Genomic DNA, 17,375 nt, shown 5'->3' with positions numbered 1-17,375 from the left:
TTGTCCTTATGAAGACCACACAACCCACATTTTCAGAGAAGCCCCACATTATTATTCTGTTTCACTGTCTCCCTGGGATCCGACTTTGATTTGGAATGTATGGTTGTTGTGGCTACAGTACGTGGTTAACATTTTTTTTAATTAATTAATTTATTTTGGCATTGGGTCTTTGTCGCTGTGTACGGGCTTTCTCTAGTTGTGGCGAGCGGGGGCTACTCTTCATTGCGGTGCACGGGCTTCTCACTGTGGTGGCTCCTCTTGTTGTGGAGCATGGGCTCTAGGAACGCGGGCTTCAGTAGTTGTGGCACGCGGGCTCAGTAGTTGTGGCATGCGGGCTTAGTTGCTCCAAGGCATTACATGGTTAACTTTGATAAGGATGCTATTTTAATCTTTGTATTTTTATGAAATGCACACACACAAGCCAAATACACACATGCACATAATTCACAAACAATCTTCACCATCTGTTCATCAAGGTAAAGTGTCATCAGGAGCACAGACTAGACGGTTGTAAAATTTCTTTCTAGAAGATTTCCAGGTGGTTGGAATAAACACAAATTAGACAGTAGAAAACTCTTAATGTATATTGGTCTAGGAACTTAGGAACTGAAAGAATTAATACATAGAGAGCTATACAACACACCCAGGGCCCCTAAATCCACAGTAAGTACAACAATAATAATATACAATGCTGTAAGGTCATTAAAATCTATTCTATCATGCACACAAAAGTACCTGGTTAAAGCTGTTAAATATATGACAGTTGAGGGGGGTTCTGTATTTCAGTGCAATATATCACATCTGGAAATGAATGGATATAAAAATATATATTTTTTGCTTTCAAAAAGTGGAACAAAGCAAAACATAAGGCTTTTCTGCTAAACTATAAAAGTGTAATCAGCAGTTGGTCTACTGTGATCTAATAAGGCATGGTCATCACATTTTCTCTGTCTATTCATTCCACTTAGCTCCAACCTTAACATACAGTAGCATATATGTATGTGTTTAGCATCAGGATCATGTCTTCTTCCATGAATTTCTTATAAATATTATCATCCACTTGAAAGCATCTTTGATATAATTTCCTCCTTAATTTTTTCATTGCTTTTGTTTTTTTTGGTCCCTCTTAACTAAGGAAATACCAGGAAGATATTGAAGTTTCTCCACGGCTAAATTTTAATTTCCATTTTGGAGTCATTTTTGAATTTTCAGTGTTGCAGCACCTGAGAAGCGATTGTATTAGGCTATTAACATGGAAATCTTAAAATGTGGTCCTTATGTTGTTCTTCTCTATTTTTTTCTTTTCCTTCTAGTTTCCTCCATCCCTCCCTTCTTTCTTCCTTCCTTCCTTCCTAGAATTCACTGAAGTATTTCCTAGGTCCTAGCCTTTTACTTATTATTTTAATCAAAGCTTATCTTTGGGCCCAGGGTGTGAAAAGTAAAAATGTCTCTGAAATTCTATTGTACAATATAGACAGAGAAGTTGGCTTGAGTTTCACTTAAATACTATACACATTCAGTATCACACAAGGGGTGGGGGTAGGGCTGCAACATAAATGTAACAATTCCTTTTAGTCTGTATTTACAAAAGAAAGCCCCTTCCCTAATGAAAAAGTCTCTTCAGCATCTGCTCCCTGAAGCCTGTGGAGAAAACATTTTATCCATGGCTTGGAAAGGATCTCTTTTTCAGAGAACGTCCACTGTTCCCCAAGAGGTTCCATGGGCTGGCTTTTCCTGTTCTTAGTTGAGCAACGAATAAGCACTGGATGTGTTTTCCAGGGATGAGCTGGTCATTTCTGGGGTGGAAACATTGTATGTTCCTGAAAAACAGAACAGCAGCTCAGCTCAAGGCCAAGTCTTCATGATCACTGGGGTGTGAACCTCTGCTAGTGGACCAGGGGGCTCTCTACTCCAGGAGCCAGGTAAGCTCAGGCCATGCCTGGATAGGAACACATGCCTGCCGTCCTCCCCAGACCCAGAAGTCCTGGAGAACAAACAAAGCTGTTCTCAAGCACGCGTGGCAGCCGACAAGACAAGCACTAACTATTTCACATCATACCAGCAGCCAGATTTCTACAAAAGACAGGGAGGTCGCGGCAGGGGCAGCCCTCTGCATGCCACCACATGCATTGGCCTGGGGGCATCCGTGGGAGGGAATATCCCCGGTCCCTTTGGGTTGGTGTGACTTTGGGAAGCTCTTGGGAGGGGCCTGGGGGCTGAGCTGGGGAAAGGGAGAAAAGGAAAGAAAAGAGAAAATTACAGGAGAAGAAAAGGCAGGACCGAAAAAGCAGCAGGAGTCAGAGAATGCCAACAAAAGTGCTGAGGATGAGTGTAGCAGGGCAGGTGGCCCGCGAGCTACTGCACAGGCTAGTGTCAGCAGGGGGGTGGGGACTGAACACGGGGACAGTAGGGGCTGTGTGTTGGTCAGGGGAAGCGACACAGTGCCCACCCTACCATCAGATGGGCGGACTGCCACGGCTAACAGGGTTTCCATCATTGCCTGGGGGGCCCTTTGTCGCTGCTGACAACACAAACCAAAGTTACAGTGATTATGGAACCCTCAAATAGGCCAACCTGGATCTGCATTAATGACCCTGAAAAGCTGAGTGGCAATGGCCGGGGCTCTCAGGCACCGGGACCTCGGGAACAGGACCCCAACCCTTGATCTGACTGGTTCAGAAACAATGAACACATTTTATTGACCTTACATATTGCATAATTCTGATTCTGTGGAATCGTTTCATAGAGTTTTCACTGTTCTTGCTTTAATGCAAATAGTAAACATGATCCAGGGACAGTGCTGGCCAAAGGGAATAGTTCTAACATACCCTGGAGATTTGATCATTTCACAACAGGTCCAATCAAAAGTGAAGGTCCTCCAGTTTCATGAGTAATGAATCAAAATGAAGCTCAAAACACCAAGTTCTCCGGAGTTTCAATAATTAATAGGCATTCTCAAAATTTGCTTTATATGAAAAGCCTTAGTCAGGAAGGCTTTTGATACATTTGATACATTTCTTCATTTGTGAGATTTGTTCAGTTTTGAGGAGCTGAAAGGAAGTCTGGTGCCTATTTTCCTAAGGGGAGGAGGTGGTGGTGACGTGGGACAGGAGTTTCAGCTTGCCAGAATAGCTGAGACCCACTGCCCAAAGTCATTAACATTTTTTATCTTATGTCTACAAGGAGGAAATGTTCACTGCACCATGCCCCTAACAGAACAGCTAACTTGGGTGATCCCTCATATGTATGCACAGTTTTATAAATGTCGATGTGCAAAAGAAGCACACTCTAAAAAAAGAAAAGGGAAAAAAAAGGGAACTGAAACTCACAGCATGGGATTCTATGGTAGGATTCTCTAAATATATTCTTCGCTGCCCTGTAACCCATAAACATGACCTACCTATTCTTATATAACAGGAATAGAAGAGAACTCCGTGTTTGACCAGGCCAGCAATTTACAGTTCCCAGTTTTTTGGTGGATACAGTTTTTATGGAGAGCTCTCCACAGGTTGAAGGCAACTGCCCTCTGTACCAACCCCTTGGTTGTTTGGGAAAATATAAGCAAGTATTTAACCTCTGCCCCAAATAAGGCCATTATGGGCCTTATTATAGGTTGACCTATAGGTCAACCCAGGAAACATCTAGAGGTCAGCACGTACCTGTTTTACCAAACAAATTGTTAAATCTTCTTGATATTGGAGAACTCATAGAAAATACAGGAGTAGATGAACCTAGGGATGTTGACTAGAAAAGAAAAAAAGAATTACAAAGCAAACGTGTTAGACCAAGGCCCCGTTTTGATCTGTAGGATGATTCGTTTGCTGCCTGCTAGTGGTCACTGATTGCATCTTTCATCTCACTTTAAGGAGAGAGCCTGGATGAGCATGAATTTCTATTTCAGACAAATTAAGCAGGGGAGCCACCTTTTGAAACACTATAACATCACCACGGGTATTAGGGAAATAGCTTCCAAATACATTTTTTACTGTTTGATAGGGCTTATTATCTTCTGACATATGAAAACAAATATATCTAAGTGCAATAGTTATTTTCCAAGATGAACCACAGAAAATTCTATTCATCATTATTCTTCAAATTTTGTTCTTTATGGCCTTGAGTTTCCCCAGAAGAGTGCTTCTCATTGAAATTTGGTTTTAGCCTCCAGTTGATATTATCTGTGCTGTTTGTAACCTCTATTAAAAGATGTGGGGACAGCATCTTAATGCTAGTTCTGTTCCATGACTATGTTTAATAGGCAGAATCAGGTAAGAAGAAAACACAGTGGAATAATCTATGTTATCATTGGTAGTGGAGAGAGAGGGGTTTGTGAAAGTCTCTACAAAGGAAGTATTTACCTTTGAGTGCTGTGAAGACCATCTTGACAGTGAAAACTTATTCAGCAAGGCTTCCTGTACCTGCATCATTTAAAAGAAGCCATTGTCAACTCAACATGTCACTGCAATTTAGACTTTTCTAGGATCATGACTGTCACTGTTCTTACCTTCTGATCCCAGAGGCATCCAAAGAGTAAAATGAATAATCCCTGAAAAAAGAATTGGGAAGAAGTGCATTTTAATCGTATTAATTATATTAATCATATTCTAGTCTAGCAAAATAGGAAGTATTGTTCGCCTGCCATAGAATTTGTACTACCTCTTTCCACATCTGCATTTATGGTCCAGTAGATGACAATGATGTAGTAGGTCCACACCAAGGGAACTTTGATGTTATAATGTCATAAGGGTATTTTCAATTTCCCTATTTCCACCCAATTGTGCGCTGGAGATCGTGCTGGCTATGTTATTAAACATACCTCTTATGTCTACAGTAGCCCTCATGTAATTGTGATGAGAACATAGGACATGGTGGAATAATCAGTCCCTTCTAGTCAAGGCATATTATAAACATAATTAGACATGAGCCTTAGAGTTTGGAGCCATGGACCCAGTAGCAGAAGTTAGGATTTGCATGGTCTTGGCATTAGCATCTAGGGCAATGTCTCGGCATCACCTCCAGATGCCCTGGGTCCTCACCAGCTCATGGGGACCTAGGCCTACCATTGATCTACTGGTTGAAGCAGAATTAAGCATCCCCTTCCTTGTGCTCCAAAGGCTTGTTGTCTGTACCTCTGCTAAAGCTCACCTAACAACGTGGCTTGTATTATAGTTACGGGCTGCTGGAGAGCAAAGAGCATGTCTTTTTCGTTTTCACATAATGGAGCAAAATGTCTACCTTACATAGAGCATTCGTTCTTTCATCCTTCAGAAAAATGTTTCCTGAGAACCCACTATGCGGTACAGAGCCTTCATTTCATTTGCCAAATGGTTAGTGAGCACCTAGTCTGTGCCAAGGTCTTTGCAGGCACTAGGAATGTACTGATAAATAAGACAGATGCTGCCCCTGACCTCACCAAGGCAGAACTCATTTAATGCTTGTGGAAATTAACTGGAGAGATTGTTTGGTTTAATGGTGGTATTTTCATTTAGGAGATAATAAACGGCATCAAGATAATGTTAGATAAATAGCAAAATCCAGTGTAGGGAAGGGACTTTCCTCCTATTTGTATTATCAGGGCATTTAGAAGAGAGGTGCATATGCAACTAAATTATAATGCAGGTGATAAGAGCCATACGGTTCCATGGGCACAGAGGAATGTGCCCTTTCTATTTCATTGAGTTCTTGTCATTACCGTTCTTTAGGGCTAGGGCCTCCTATGAACAAAAGTCCTTCCCCGTTCCTACCCCTGTTTGTGTTTCTATCATTATAGATCCTTCCTGAGAGCGCTGCCCTGCAGAACATACCTGGAAGGCATTGAGGAGGGTAAATACGATATGGAACACAGCATTGCTCCCCTGGAACACGGTGGCGAGACCGAAACCCCAGGTGAGCCCCAAGAGCGGTGTGAGGACCCCAATGCTCTTGGTGATCTGGAACAGGCTGCTTTTTTCCTGCTTGCTTGGCTTGTCCCCGATGGAAGGTCTCAGGATCTTGGTGATGACCACGACTGTGACGGTCACGTTGACCATCACAATGAGCAGTGCTGGGATAACGAAGGCCAGCAGGGCCTTGGTATCCTCCCAGTTGAGCCAACAGGCATTTTTCCTTGTGTAGACCTCCCGGGGCTGGGTGGCCCCCACCGTGATGACGGAGATGACCAGAGGGCAACCGTAGCCGAGAGAAAACGCAATAGCCTTCTGAATGGACTTGCTCGTGTCATGCAGGATGAAAACCAAGCGGTAGAAGAGCATGAGGCCCAGAGTCAGCATCCAGAAGAAGACGCTGAGGTAGGAGAAGTGGACAAAGAAGGTGGCAGCCACACAGGCCGCCTGGTTGAGTGGGTAGCGGTAGTTGTGGATGGCGGCGGCCACGATGAACCAGACGTCGGCAACCAGAAGGGAGGCGGCAATGTTCACGATGCAGATGTGGCGCATGGAGGAAGTCCGGTTCTTGGTGACCGATTTCCACACCACGGCTTCCACAGCGAGGCAGGCTGTCAAGCTCAAGATGGAAAAGCACAGCCCGATGTAGGAAATGATATCCAGTAGTATTTTCAGGAGAGAATCAGGGTCTGGGGAATCAGGGGACATGAGGATGGAGAAGGATGTGAGGTGGTCACAGCTGCAGGACACACTGTCCTCGGTGACGTCTTTAACATAACATCCACTGCTGTCCCACCCCCCTGTGTGGTTGGCGAGGTTGAAGTTCCAGAAGACACACCTCGGTACCCCGCCCAAAGGGTTGTTGTTTTTGAAAGTCATCGAAATCCTGAATGGCGTGGTTATATTGTGGCTGACAGTGGTTGTCATTACTAAGCTGTTTGCAAAAGTCTTTCCTGGAACATCCTGGGCGAGGATGGTTTTGAGAGTTGGGAAAGCCACGGTGACGATAAATGAATCTGGTTGCAGGTGTTCCAGCTGGCATTCATTAATGGTCACATTGCCCCAGAGGTCAGAGTCTAAGAAAACAAAGCTCTGTGTGTAGGATTTGGGGTGGCCAGATTTTATGACCATGCTCTTCATCTGAACATTAGGTTGAGAGATGGTGCTATCTTCTGACCGCAAGGCTCGGGAAAATCTTTCCACTGAATCCAGTAACTGTGAGCTCTGATTGGTCTGTTGCTGTCGTGACATCATCCAGGTATTCAAAACGGGTTTGCCGAGGATGACGTTGACCGTGGAGAGGACGTGCTGTAATTGACAAGGCATGGGATCAAGCCAACCGAATGTTTTCAATCATAAGAGAGAAAAAGAGAACATCTCCCTGGAAACTGGTTCAGTGGGTACAGGGAAGAAGAAAATAGAAGAGAAAAATGCAGCATCGCAGGCTGTGGAGGACTGTGATCCACCTTCTCATGGAGGGAATTAGCAGGGGATGGGTCCTCACAACTGCGAGACTTACTAAACATTTAGCAGTCGTGACGGTGAGAACTGCCCCCACCTCTCACTAAGGTCGACTCAGCAGGCTGCCAGAGATACTTATTAATTGTTTTATCTTATTTTAAAGCTCAAGCCTGTAAAGGCTTTTGGGTGGGTGGTATCTCACCAGCAAGGGTGAGGTAGTCTCAGAAGACCCTCTCAAATGCTGAGCATCAAATACGCCATGGGAGTGTTGTTAAAGACATCTTTCTTTTTAGCTCAACATTTTGATTCTCTCTCCCATAAACTTGGAATTGTCATTTGTGGCTTCTCTCCATGGAGAGAAGTGGCTTTTTCTCTCCGCCCTTCTTTGCCTGGTTCTGTTCTCTGAAATGATGAACCCTGCAGTTAGTTGAATGGTAGCCCTTATTTGGAGAAAACCTTATTTGGAGAAAGCATCTTTGTAGATGTAATTAAGGATCTTGAGAGAAAAATCAACCTGGATTACCTAAATGGGCCCTAAATCCAAGTATCCTTATAAGAGACAGAAGAGGAGAAGGTAAATGGAGAAGAAAAGAAGGTCATGTGAAGACAAAGTCAGAGGTTAGAATGAGGCAATTTGTTACAGCAGCCCTAGGAAATCTGTATAAGCTCCTTAGACTCCTGGTACCCAAGCTGCTTGCCAGTTACCTTTGGTTGGGTTTGGCCAATGAGAAGCATCGGCAGGAGATGAGAGGGTGAGAGAAGAAAGAAGCTGAGATATATTTTTCCTGCTACCCACTGCACCTTCATTTCACTCTCAGCACACCTTTGGTGATAGTTACATACTTCCAATACTGTAGTTCCTACTCAGTGATCCCTCCTCCAACACTATGGGTGCACTATTTCCTCTCCTTTCCACATTAATCCTCAGGGTAGTAAGGGCTTCTAAATGTAGCTGGTCTCTGGGTGCCTTACACCTTTTTTTTTTTTTAATTCCTGGGTTTACCTCTGTAAGTATCCCTTCATTAAAGTCTCTTCATGTGAACTCTGGTGGGTGAATTCTCTTTCCTCTCAGAATGCTGATTGCTTCAAAGATCATGTTTTGTGAGAGACCATTGAGAATCCCACCTTGTACATATTCTGAAAACCTTTCATTCCTAGTTTTCTTAGAAAGCAAGTAAGAATTCATTCTCTTTTAATGAAGAAACTAAAACAGACTTTCTCTGAAGAAATCTTAAGATCCCAAAATGTACACTGAAAATATTCACTGATATGCTAAAAGCCAGAGCTGGCAAAGCGTTGCTCAGAAAAAGACAGAGAAGAAGTTGCAATGGAGAGAAGTTATGTTTCTTGACCCCAAGTCCTGAGGGATGAAAAGACAAGACCCCAAACTCCTGCAAGGCTTAAGCAAACTCACCATCATCATTTCTGAATTCACTTGGGTTGGAACTGTTGAGAGCAAATCAAGGATGTTAATAATGGCTCCCAGGCTCCCAGGAAATGAGTTGACTTCAAGCTTCACCTGGTTTGTGCTAATGGAAAGATTCTTTAGGTATGAAGGGAGCTTCTGATCCTGAGAGGGGCTCTTCATCAAAGCCTAGTAAAACAAAAGCCAACACAGAAAAAAAACAAAAAACGTGCCCATCAGTCATCAAATACTGCTGATACATCCATGACAAAAATCTCTCACATCTGAGTTTCCTTTTTGATTCCTCCATTCTCATAAGTATATCCCATAAGGTAATGTACTTATCTCTTAAACTGTGCTTGCTCTTCAGAATGGAATATTACATGAGACCTCACACATAGAAAGGGAACAGTAAGGCATACGTCAACCTGATGACTAGTTGAAAAGGAAAAGGAAGGGAAGTAGATATGATCGCTAGAGAACTAGATTAAAGTTGCATAAAATTGTCACTTGATTGTCTGTATGAAAGCACATTTGCTACTCTGCTTTTTCTCATCACTTACCTCGCTGACCATGAGAGTGGTTTCTATCCCAAATTTCCTGGGACAGTTCTGGTTTATATCTGATGTCCCAGTGTAATTATAAGTAGTGCTCTCTTTTATTTTCAAAAATGATACAAATGAACTTATTTACAAAACAGAAATAGACCCATATACATAGAAATCAAACTTAAGGTTACCAAAGGGGAAAGTGGGGGAGGGAAAATTAGGACAAACAAGGACCTACTGTATAGCACAGGGAGCTATACTCAATATTTTGTAATAACCTATAAGGGAAAAGAATCTGAAATATTCTTTTTTAGATTCTTTTCGGGAAAGTGGGGGAGGGAAAATTAGGACAAACAAGGACCTACTGTATAGCACAGGGAGCTATACTCAATATTTTGTAATAACCTATAAGGGAAAAGAATCTGAAATATTCTTTTTTAGATTCTTTTCCCTAACACAACATCGTAAATGAACTATACTCCAATAAAACAAACACACACACACACACAAACAAAAAAAAACAAAAAGCAAAAAGTATCCTGGTTTGGATGATAAATGATATGTCACCTTATCTATAATGATCACATTTGTGTTTTCTAACTATCTGACTCCTCACTATAATTAGAGAATGAACTAAAAGTTGGTCTTCTCCTTAAAGAACTTTGATGAGTGTTCTAACCCAGGGGAGTTTCCTCCTCTGAATGCAGAAGTATTTGTTTTACTTAACAGAATTTACATTTGTGACATCACTACCAATGTCATCCTGTGTTTTAATTTCAATGTCTCTCCCATTAAATGATAAGCTCCTTAACAAGGGGAACCATGTGTTGCATTTCTTTATATCCTTCTCATATCCCATAACCCCTAACATAGTCATTTAACTTCGTATGTAGTATGTATTCAATAACATATGTTGAATGGATAAATTAGACAGAGCATGATAGGTCAGCATGCCCCCTTTCCATTGAAAGGGTATGTAGTATCTCGAATTGGGACCAGGACCCAATGTTGAGTTCAAATTATAATTTCTATCTTCCTCAGTTGGGATAGTTTATATTCCTGATGCTTTACCCATCAAGGTCTAACTCAGATGCCAAGTTTTTCAAGCAGAATTTCTTGATTATCCTAGTCCCAATTAATACATATATAACATCTATATTCCGTATCCAATCAGAGGTCAAGTTTTGATTTGGCCTCTTTACCCTGATAGCACCTATAATAATGCTTTATACATAGTCGGTATTTTAATGAATTTGATGTGAGACAAGAGATAATTAGATAAAATGCAAACCAATATCACCCTTTTTTCTCAGTCCTTCTTCCCAGGATGTGAGGATTTGGAGCTAACCAGATGTTAGCTCCAAATATAGCTCAGGGTCTGAAGGTGTTACCATGAGCTATAACCCCACTAATTGCCTCATTTATTGTAACTCATGGAATTTTAGGAGTCCTGAACTTTCAGCAACTTAAGTATGAGAGGTAATTTATATTTATTTTGATGAAGTGAAACATGTTTTTCCTACCACATGGCAGTAACCTCTATTCTAGGTAAGAGAGGTCAGCTAGGCCCTTCTATAACTATAGGTTACCTCTAAGGATTAAGGAAATCTCAGACTTGTAATAGCGTAAAGCCCAACTATTTTTTTTGACTGATGAAACTTACTTTTTGTGTTGCTCCCCTTTCTGAAAAGATTAGCGTTATTAGCTTGATATAAAAATTCTTCAAAGCAGAGCAGTTAGAGGGGATAACACAACTTCCATCTTGGAGGTAATGGACACAAGGTATTAAGAAGTCAAGGTGAAGCTGTACAGCTGGTCCTAGGGCAGAACACGTATTTTGCTGCCTCCATATTTGGATTCAAGTGAAATATTCAGCATTTCTAGGGTTGCATCTTCTTTGGAATTAAATAAGTATAGCTTTGAGAGCAACACAAAACAGCTGAAAGCCCATTTTCCTAAGTGCTGAGAAATAGGATCAGCTAGACACATCTCCCCACCAAGAGTTCAGAGTCAAGTGTTTAAGAATCACCTCAGCCAGCCGGAGCAGAGTATTTATTGGGGCAGAGATGCAGTCGTTTTTCTTGACCTTCCACTGGGACCCCACACATCTGTAAGTTATGGTCCCACCAATGGGACTCCCAGGGATTCTGGGAACATTAGAGAACTGGCAAAGCTTCTGGATGACTTTTCCGGGTTCCCCAACACCTATGATAGGATCTTGGCATGTGATGTTCTCCCCTGCATTGGAAAAATGGACATAAAAAGGACAATTGAAAAGAGGAGAAAAGATAGTGGAAATAGGGTCAGGCTTAGGTAGAGTTTTGATCTTTGAACTCATCTTTTTTCTTTTCAGTGACCTTTTCGGAGTTGCCCAATTTCTTTATTTTGCCCCTGATTTTCTAAAGCCCCTTAGGGCTTTCCATGCAAAGCCAATTCTAATCTGCGCTGGCTTTTTCTAACAGAATTTATTTCCTCAATGCCTCATTCCCACCTCTGACCTCCAGGAATCTTCTCTCTGATGCCTGTAAAATCTAAGCCATGGAAAGTAATGAGAGCTTGATGTGTACTCATCCAGATAAAAGATAGGCAGGTTAACAAGGGTCTTAGGGACATAATGACTTAATCCAAGGGATTCTCAACTCTGGTGTGTTAGAATCTTCAGAGGAGCTTGGAAAATACCAATGTCCAGGCTCACTCCAGCCCAAGTAGATCAAAACCTCTTGGGCTGGAATTTAGGCATCAGCAGTTTTTTAAGCTTCCCCGGTGATTCTAGGGTGCAGCCAAGTTTGAGAAGCACCACTTTAATCCAAGGATATAATTAGTAGGAGGAATTCCAGGCACCCATGACCTGAATATTCTGGGCAATATTCCTAAGCATTTATTCCTTCTGGTTTCCCTTAAGGATGACTTTGCTTTACCTGTACTCAAGACAGACTTGAATGGGAAAATGGCATTTATTGCAGAATCTCTAGTCTCCAAGGGACCCTGACTCTCTGATGAGCAGACCCCCCTCTCATCATCTTTTAAATTTAGCATGAATTGAGTTCTTAGCCATTGTGTAAAATCTTAGAATACTTAAGTAATGTTCCATTAGGAAAAAGAAGAGGAATCAGACTTGGTATGAAGAAAGAAGAGCAGAACAAAGGTAAGTGAATAAAACATGATGATGCCTAGGCTAAGATGGGGGGACAGTGGAGAAATGACCTTGGCTTCCCCCTGGAAGAGGTGTGCTTGGTGGGGTCCAGAGGACAGTGACCCAGAGAGATAGGGAGCTCTAAATTGCTTCCTACTTTGTTGTCTAGGGCTCAGATACCAACAGATGTTGAGAAAGACCTCAAATCCCTCAGTAAACTCAAATAAGCTTGGTAATGGAGACATGGATCCTACAGACATCACGGGTTCTATTAGAGAGAAGATTTCTGCGGGGAGGGGATTGCTTATTGTGCAAGCCCAGGAGCATCCTTTATCCACTTGCCCCTCGGTTGCTACTGAGGAGAGCTCTTCGGTATGGGTTATTACAGAGGTGGCTCCACAAATCACGACCTTTTACCTTGAAAATAGTATTTAGGGGGATATTGGCTCAGTGATGACAAAGGATGGGAAAGACAGTTTCTGATTCTTTTACGTAGCCCTTTTTTACATAGTTTCTGATTCTTCTTGTGTACAGAAATATGGCTTCATCTGCAAGGTTTTCTTGATCTATTTCTCCCCACCTAATCACTAGCAGAGTTAAACCAGGCAGCCTCTTCTATCCACCTACAACTGTCTCTAGTTTAGAATCTACCACATTATATGTGATAACATTTTTAAATCACATTTCTCTCTCCCCTAGGCTTGAGGCCAAGAAACATAGCTTACTTCTTTTCAAAGCCCCATGCTTAGCTCAAGGCTTGCTACATGAAAGTGATTAACATATATTTATTGATGGATGAATGAGGGAGTGAATGAATACATGAATCCCTGCTCGTGACTATAACATTTTAAAATAATTTAAAATGCTCTCACCAGGAACCAGATTAAGCTTCATAGATGGGCTCTGGACTGAATTATTAGCGGTATTGGTAATGTGACAAAACACATCCATATTTTCTGGACAGGAAATTGAGTTTGCCACGAAATGGTGTTTGTAGCACACTTGCGTTCCATTAACTTCTTTTGCTAAGGTACAATGAAAGAATGAAGTCACAGCATTAGTATTCAAAGCACAAATTTTGTTAAAATCATCCAATGTGGATAAACTTGTCCAAACTTTTCCCAAGAATGTGCCACATTCATTTTAATGTGGTTCTCAAAATGCCTCTAGCTTAGAAGTAAGAAAGCTCACATTGGCACGTGTGCTAGCCAAAACCTTACCTCCACCATTCACGGCTCCAAATCTGTGCCTATCCAGTTCTGGACAATCAGAATGCTTTCTCAACCTCCCTCTACCTATTGAAATCCCCACCATGCTCTGTGTCTTTATCCTATCCTGCTTGTGCAGCATAGGTTTGGAGGTCATCTTTTTACAGATCTGTCTCCTCCACCAGACCCTAAGGTCTTGGAGAGAAGGTATCTGGTCTTATTTATCTTTGCATCTCCCAGTGCCTAGCTCGGTATTTGACACAAAGAAAGCAGTGAATGCGTGTGTGTTGAACACAGAATGTTAAAACCCTTAAATAGTTCGGTACCCAGATTGATTTCATATCCCCCCTACCATGCAGCCTTCTCTAAATTGTCCGGTCTTTATGGGACCCCCATTTTTCTGAACTTCCATTGTTTTTTCTATCTGTAGTGCTCATTTTGTATATTTAATGCTCTATGTATTGTCTTTTACGACATATGCCCTTCTAGATATTGATATATATGCCCCACTTCTTTCGTCTCCTTTTCATTGCCTACTGTTATGTTTTGTATTAAGCATAGGTCCCAAAGAACAGTTCTTGAAAGTATGAATGAGGTTATAAATCCCTCGTGAAGGTGTCCATGCATTCTGATTTGTGGTTGTGAGTTCATATTTGGTTGACCTTAATCTACAGGAATCCTGAGGGATCTGGATGGAGGGTACATTCTACCAGAGAGGATTTAAAGTTTTTGGCCAGGTACCCCTGAGTGCTACCAATGGACTACTTTAAGTTAATTACTCTTCAGCTTGGAGTTATTGGACCACATAGGTAGTATAAATTCAAGCCCCAAATCTGAATGAAGGCAGGACAGTTATACTTCTCAGGGGAAATTGTTGCCCACCCAGCACTGAAGCTCTTAACTCTGGCAGATGAATTTTGTTTTTCTAGCGTCTTCTTTTACTGAGCATGTCACTGTCTGAGGGTCCTGACATTGTGCTGATGGGGTAGGTTGCCTTAGTTACTCCATTGGGAGCAAGGCCTTTTCTTTCATACACTTCAGAGCCTTCAAATTCAAATTCAAGATTCTGAGGTTTCCGATATTGGCAGATGCCCTCAGGGGAACTCCAGCATTAGCTAAAGCATTACCTCTATTTTTCTTTTCTTCTATGTTTTTGACCCTTGGTTATTTCTCTTACTCTCGTGCCTGCTCAACTGTGCATTTAAAAGGATTTTTGCCATACTTTTATTGCATGCTGATTCATAGCATAGAGGGAGAGATGATCAGAATATCGAGTCTACTATACTGAGCACGTAGAAGGCTTGTGACGGTAACTTAATACTATCTTCAACAGCTCTCACTAAAAACAGCAGGCTCCACCCTCACAGACTCTCAAGATTTTGTCACAAACCAATGAGCCACTGGTCACCTAGCAAAATAGAAGGCAATAAAGCCTCATGGGCTTCCCCCTGTTACATTATGTCTCTGAAGCAATCCCTCTGTCTCTTTACCCCTATTTTAAGAGTAAATTTTTAGACTCCCCATATATGGAATCATGTGTCCTTACAATTCAGCAGTGGGCATCTTACCAGCTGGAAAGGACGAGGAACCAGCTTGGAAAATGACCTTGTAGTCTCTGTCCTCCTCAATGCAGCACTTGATGTGACGGGAGCTTGTGCATGGAATGGCAGCTTCCAAAGGATCAACCATGATATTGCGCTCTAGGGGCAGCGGGTGGACGATGACATCTTTGGCCATGACACTGTATGAATTCTTGTATCGAAATATGCAGTGATAGGTTCCTGAGTGGAAGGAAGCCAAGATGAGATGGAACAAAGTCATCGCTCCAAATAGACATTTGCTGAGAAAGTTGAGAAGAGGCTTGGCTTTCCTTGTCAAGCTAGGGCACAGGCACCGCACCCGCTCCTGGGCCCTGGACTAGAAAATGCTCCATAGTTTCCCCTCCTGGGTTTGCCATGCATTTGAAGGACTAGCTCATCGCCACCTAAATATTCACTTACTTTCGAAGAAAATCAAGTGGCGTATCCAGAGTCATATAGCCTGTTGGGGGTGGAATTGAGTTTCAAATCTGGTTCACAATACCTACTCCAAGGCTCTTTCTTTAATCCGGGTTGCAGGGGGCGCAGAATGCGAATTTTGGTGTGTGCTGGGCTGGGGAGTTCTTTGAAGAAAGTTGCTAGTGAGAGGGAGATAGAGCAATGTGGTCTCACGAGGCCCCCTCTCCCCATCTTTAAGGGAGTAGGTGCCTCTGGTCTGGGACCTCATGGCACCACTAAGGAATGTGGGGAGGGAGTGGGGAAGGAGGGAGAGAGGTTGACTGTGAGTTCTTGGGAGAGCTTGGGCTGTGGACTCTGAGATTAGATGTCTGACTCTTATCTAGAAAAGTCTAAAGAGGAGAGCGGGCTGACTTTGCAGGAGTGAAAAGAGAAGGCTGCAGCAGGAGTTGCCTGCATGCCCAGTGCTTGGTGAAGCAGAGTGGACTGTGGACAGGGCTTGAGTTGAGCTTCATGAAAGGAACTCACAATCGTCAGAGGATGAACCACCATTGGATCAGCTGTTGTCGGGACAGTGGAAGATTATAACAGCATCTACAGTTAAGTAGGACCTTTCAATGTTCCTGACATTCCTTCTCTTTGCCCCGACTCTGGAGGAGCCAGAGCAGCTGCTAGCCAGAGGGAAAACACGTAGAAGGAGAACAGAGAGGAAACACTTTCTGATTCCCACTGGGAGGGAGGGGAAATTTACATTGAATATAAAATAAAAGTGTAGTTGATTTAGACAAGAATAGATGATTTTTAGCACCTGATTCTGGGACTGTTTAATAGTTCAGTGTGACCAGAACAGCCACAGCTCTTCCTAAGTTATTGGCTGATAGTAGGAAAGGGCAGTTGGGCAGAGCAACTCTCCTGTGTGAGTTCAGCACAGGAGAAAAAGACTCCCATTTCCTGATTGTATCTACCAAGTCCAGCCAGATAATAAGTAGTTATTTCTACAGTATTGCCTAGGCCTTATATGAAAAAGTAAAGGACTCACAGGATCTGGACTGATTAAGCTTATAATGAATGAAAAGCTTTAGAATAGAGTTGTTAAGAGTTGGCCTCTGTAGCAACACAGTCTCTGTTTCCCTTTGACTTTGCTGTCTACTAGATGTATAACCTCAGGTAGTTTCCTTAACCTCACTGGGCCTCAGTTTCCTCATCTGTGAAATGGAGATAATAATAGCACTCTTGATTCCTGGAGTGGAGCAAACAAAGAAGCAGTGAAGCAAAGCCCTTGTCCTATTCCTGTGTTTTCCTGGGACAGCGAAAAGAATAACAAGGACTCCTGGAGTCAGCTTTGCACCAAGGATTCTCAGGGCCAGTGGGTCATTGCCCACAACTCTAGAGCTCCTTTCCAAGATGTAACCGATGACTGGAATCAGGGCTTAGGGCAGCTTCCTAACAGCCCTTGGGCTCAGTGCCAGGATAGGACCACTCAGTTAAATCTGCAGCCTGGTTTGCTCTTTACCCAGGACTCTGAAGGTAATCAAGTTATCAGGCACCAAGTCTAAATGTCTTTGTGAGGGTTTGGTTCTAGAAGTGTCTTGAAATGACATATAACAAAGTATCTTCAGGGAGTGAGTATATTGGAGTAGGGGAATGTAAGATCTCTGTTTTAGAAAGGTCATTCAGGAGAATGGTCTTGGGGGGGAGGGAGGCATGGGATGATGCTGTTACTACTGAACATTTACTTTGTGTAAAT

The 17,375-nt window shown here is 42.5% G+C and overlaps 1 protein-coding gene across 2 annotated transcripts in view; it reads right to left on the bottom strand.

Annotated features, from left to right (window-relative positions):
• Positions 1–636: 636 nt before the first annotated feature.
• Positions 637–17,375, bottom strand: part of ADGRF5 (adhesion G protein-coupled receptor F5) — a 112,781-nt gene continuing 96,042 nt past the window's right edge. The window contains exons 9-18 of one of the 2 annotated variants that reach the window (XM_060109572.1): positions 15,203–15,415; positions 13,299–13,451; positions 11,323–11,531; positions 8,755–8,934; positions 5,802–7,187; positions 4,502–4,543; positions 4,356–4,415; positions 3,660–3,744; positions 2,455–2,521; positions 1,734–1,820 (exon numbers count right to left, since the gene is read on the bottom strand). In XM_060109572.1, the coding sequence (XP_059965555.1) occupies positions 2,457–2,521; positions 3,660–3,744; positions 4,356–4,415; positions 4,502–4,543; positions 5,802–7,187; positions 8,755–8,934; positions 11,323–11,531; positions 13,299–13,451; positions 15,203–15,415 (2,393 nt within the window). In that variant the 3' untranslated portion in view covers positions 1,734–1,820; positions 2,455–2,456. Of the gene's footprint in view, positions 1,821–2,454; positions 2,522–3,659; positions 3,745–4,355; positions 4,416–4,501; positions 4,544–5,801; positions 7,188–8,754; positions 8,935–11,322; positions 11,532–13,298; positions 13,452–15,202; positions 15,416–17,375 lie in introns of both variants that reach the window. The other variant, XM_060109573.1, reaches the window with a different exon arrangement.

Source organism: Mesoplodon densirostris, chromosome 10 (assembly GCF_025265405.1).
Source record: "Mesoplodon densirostris isolate mMesDen1 chromosome 10, mMesDen1 primary haplotype, whole genome shotgun sequence".
NCBI lineage: Eukaryota > Metazoa > Chordata > Mammalia > Artiodactyla > Ziphiidae > Mesoplodon > Mesoplodon densirostris.
The sequence above is the reverse complement of the archived record's forward strand: the minus strand, read 5'-3'. Positions and strand labels throughout refer to the sequence as shown.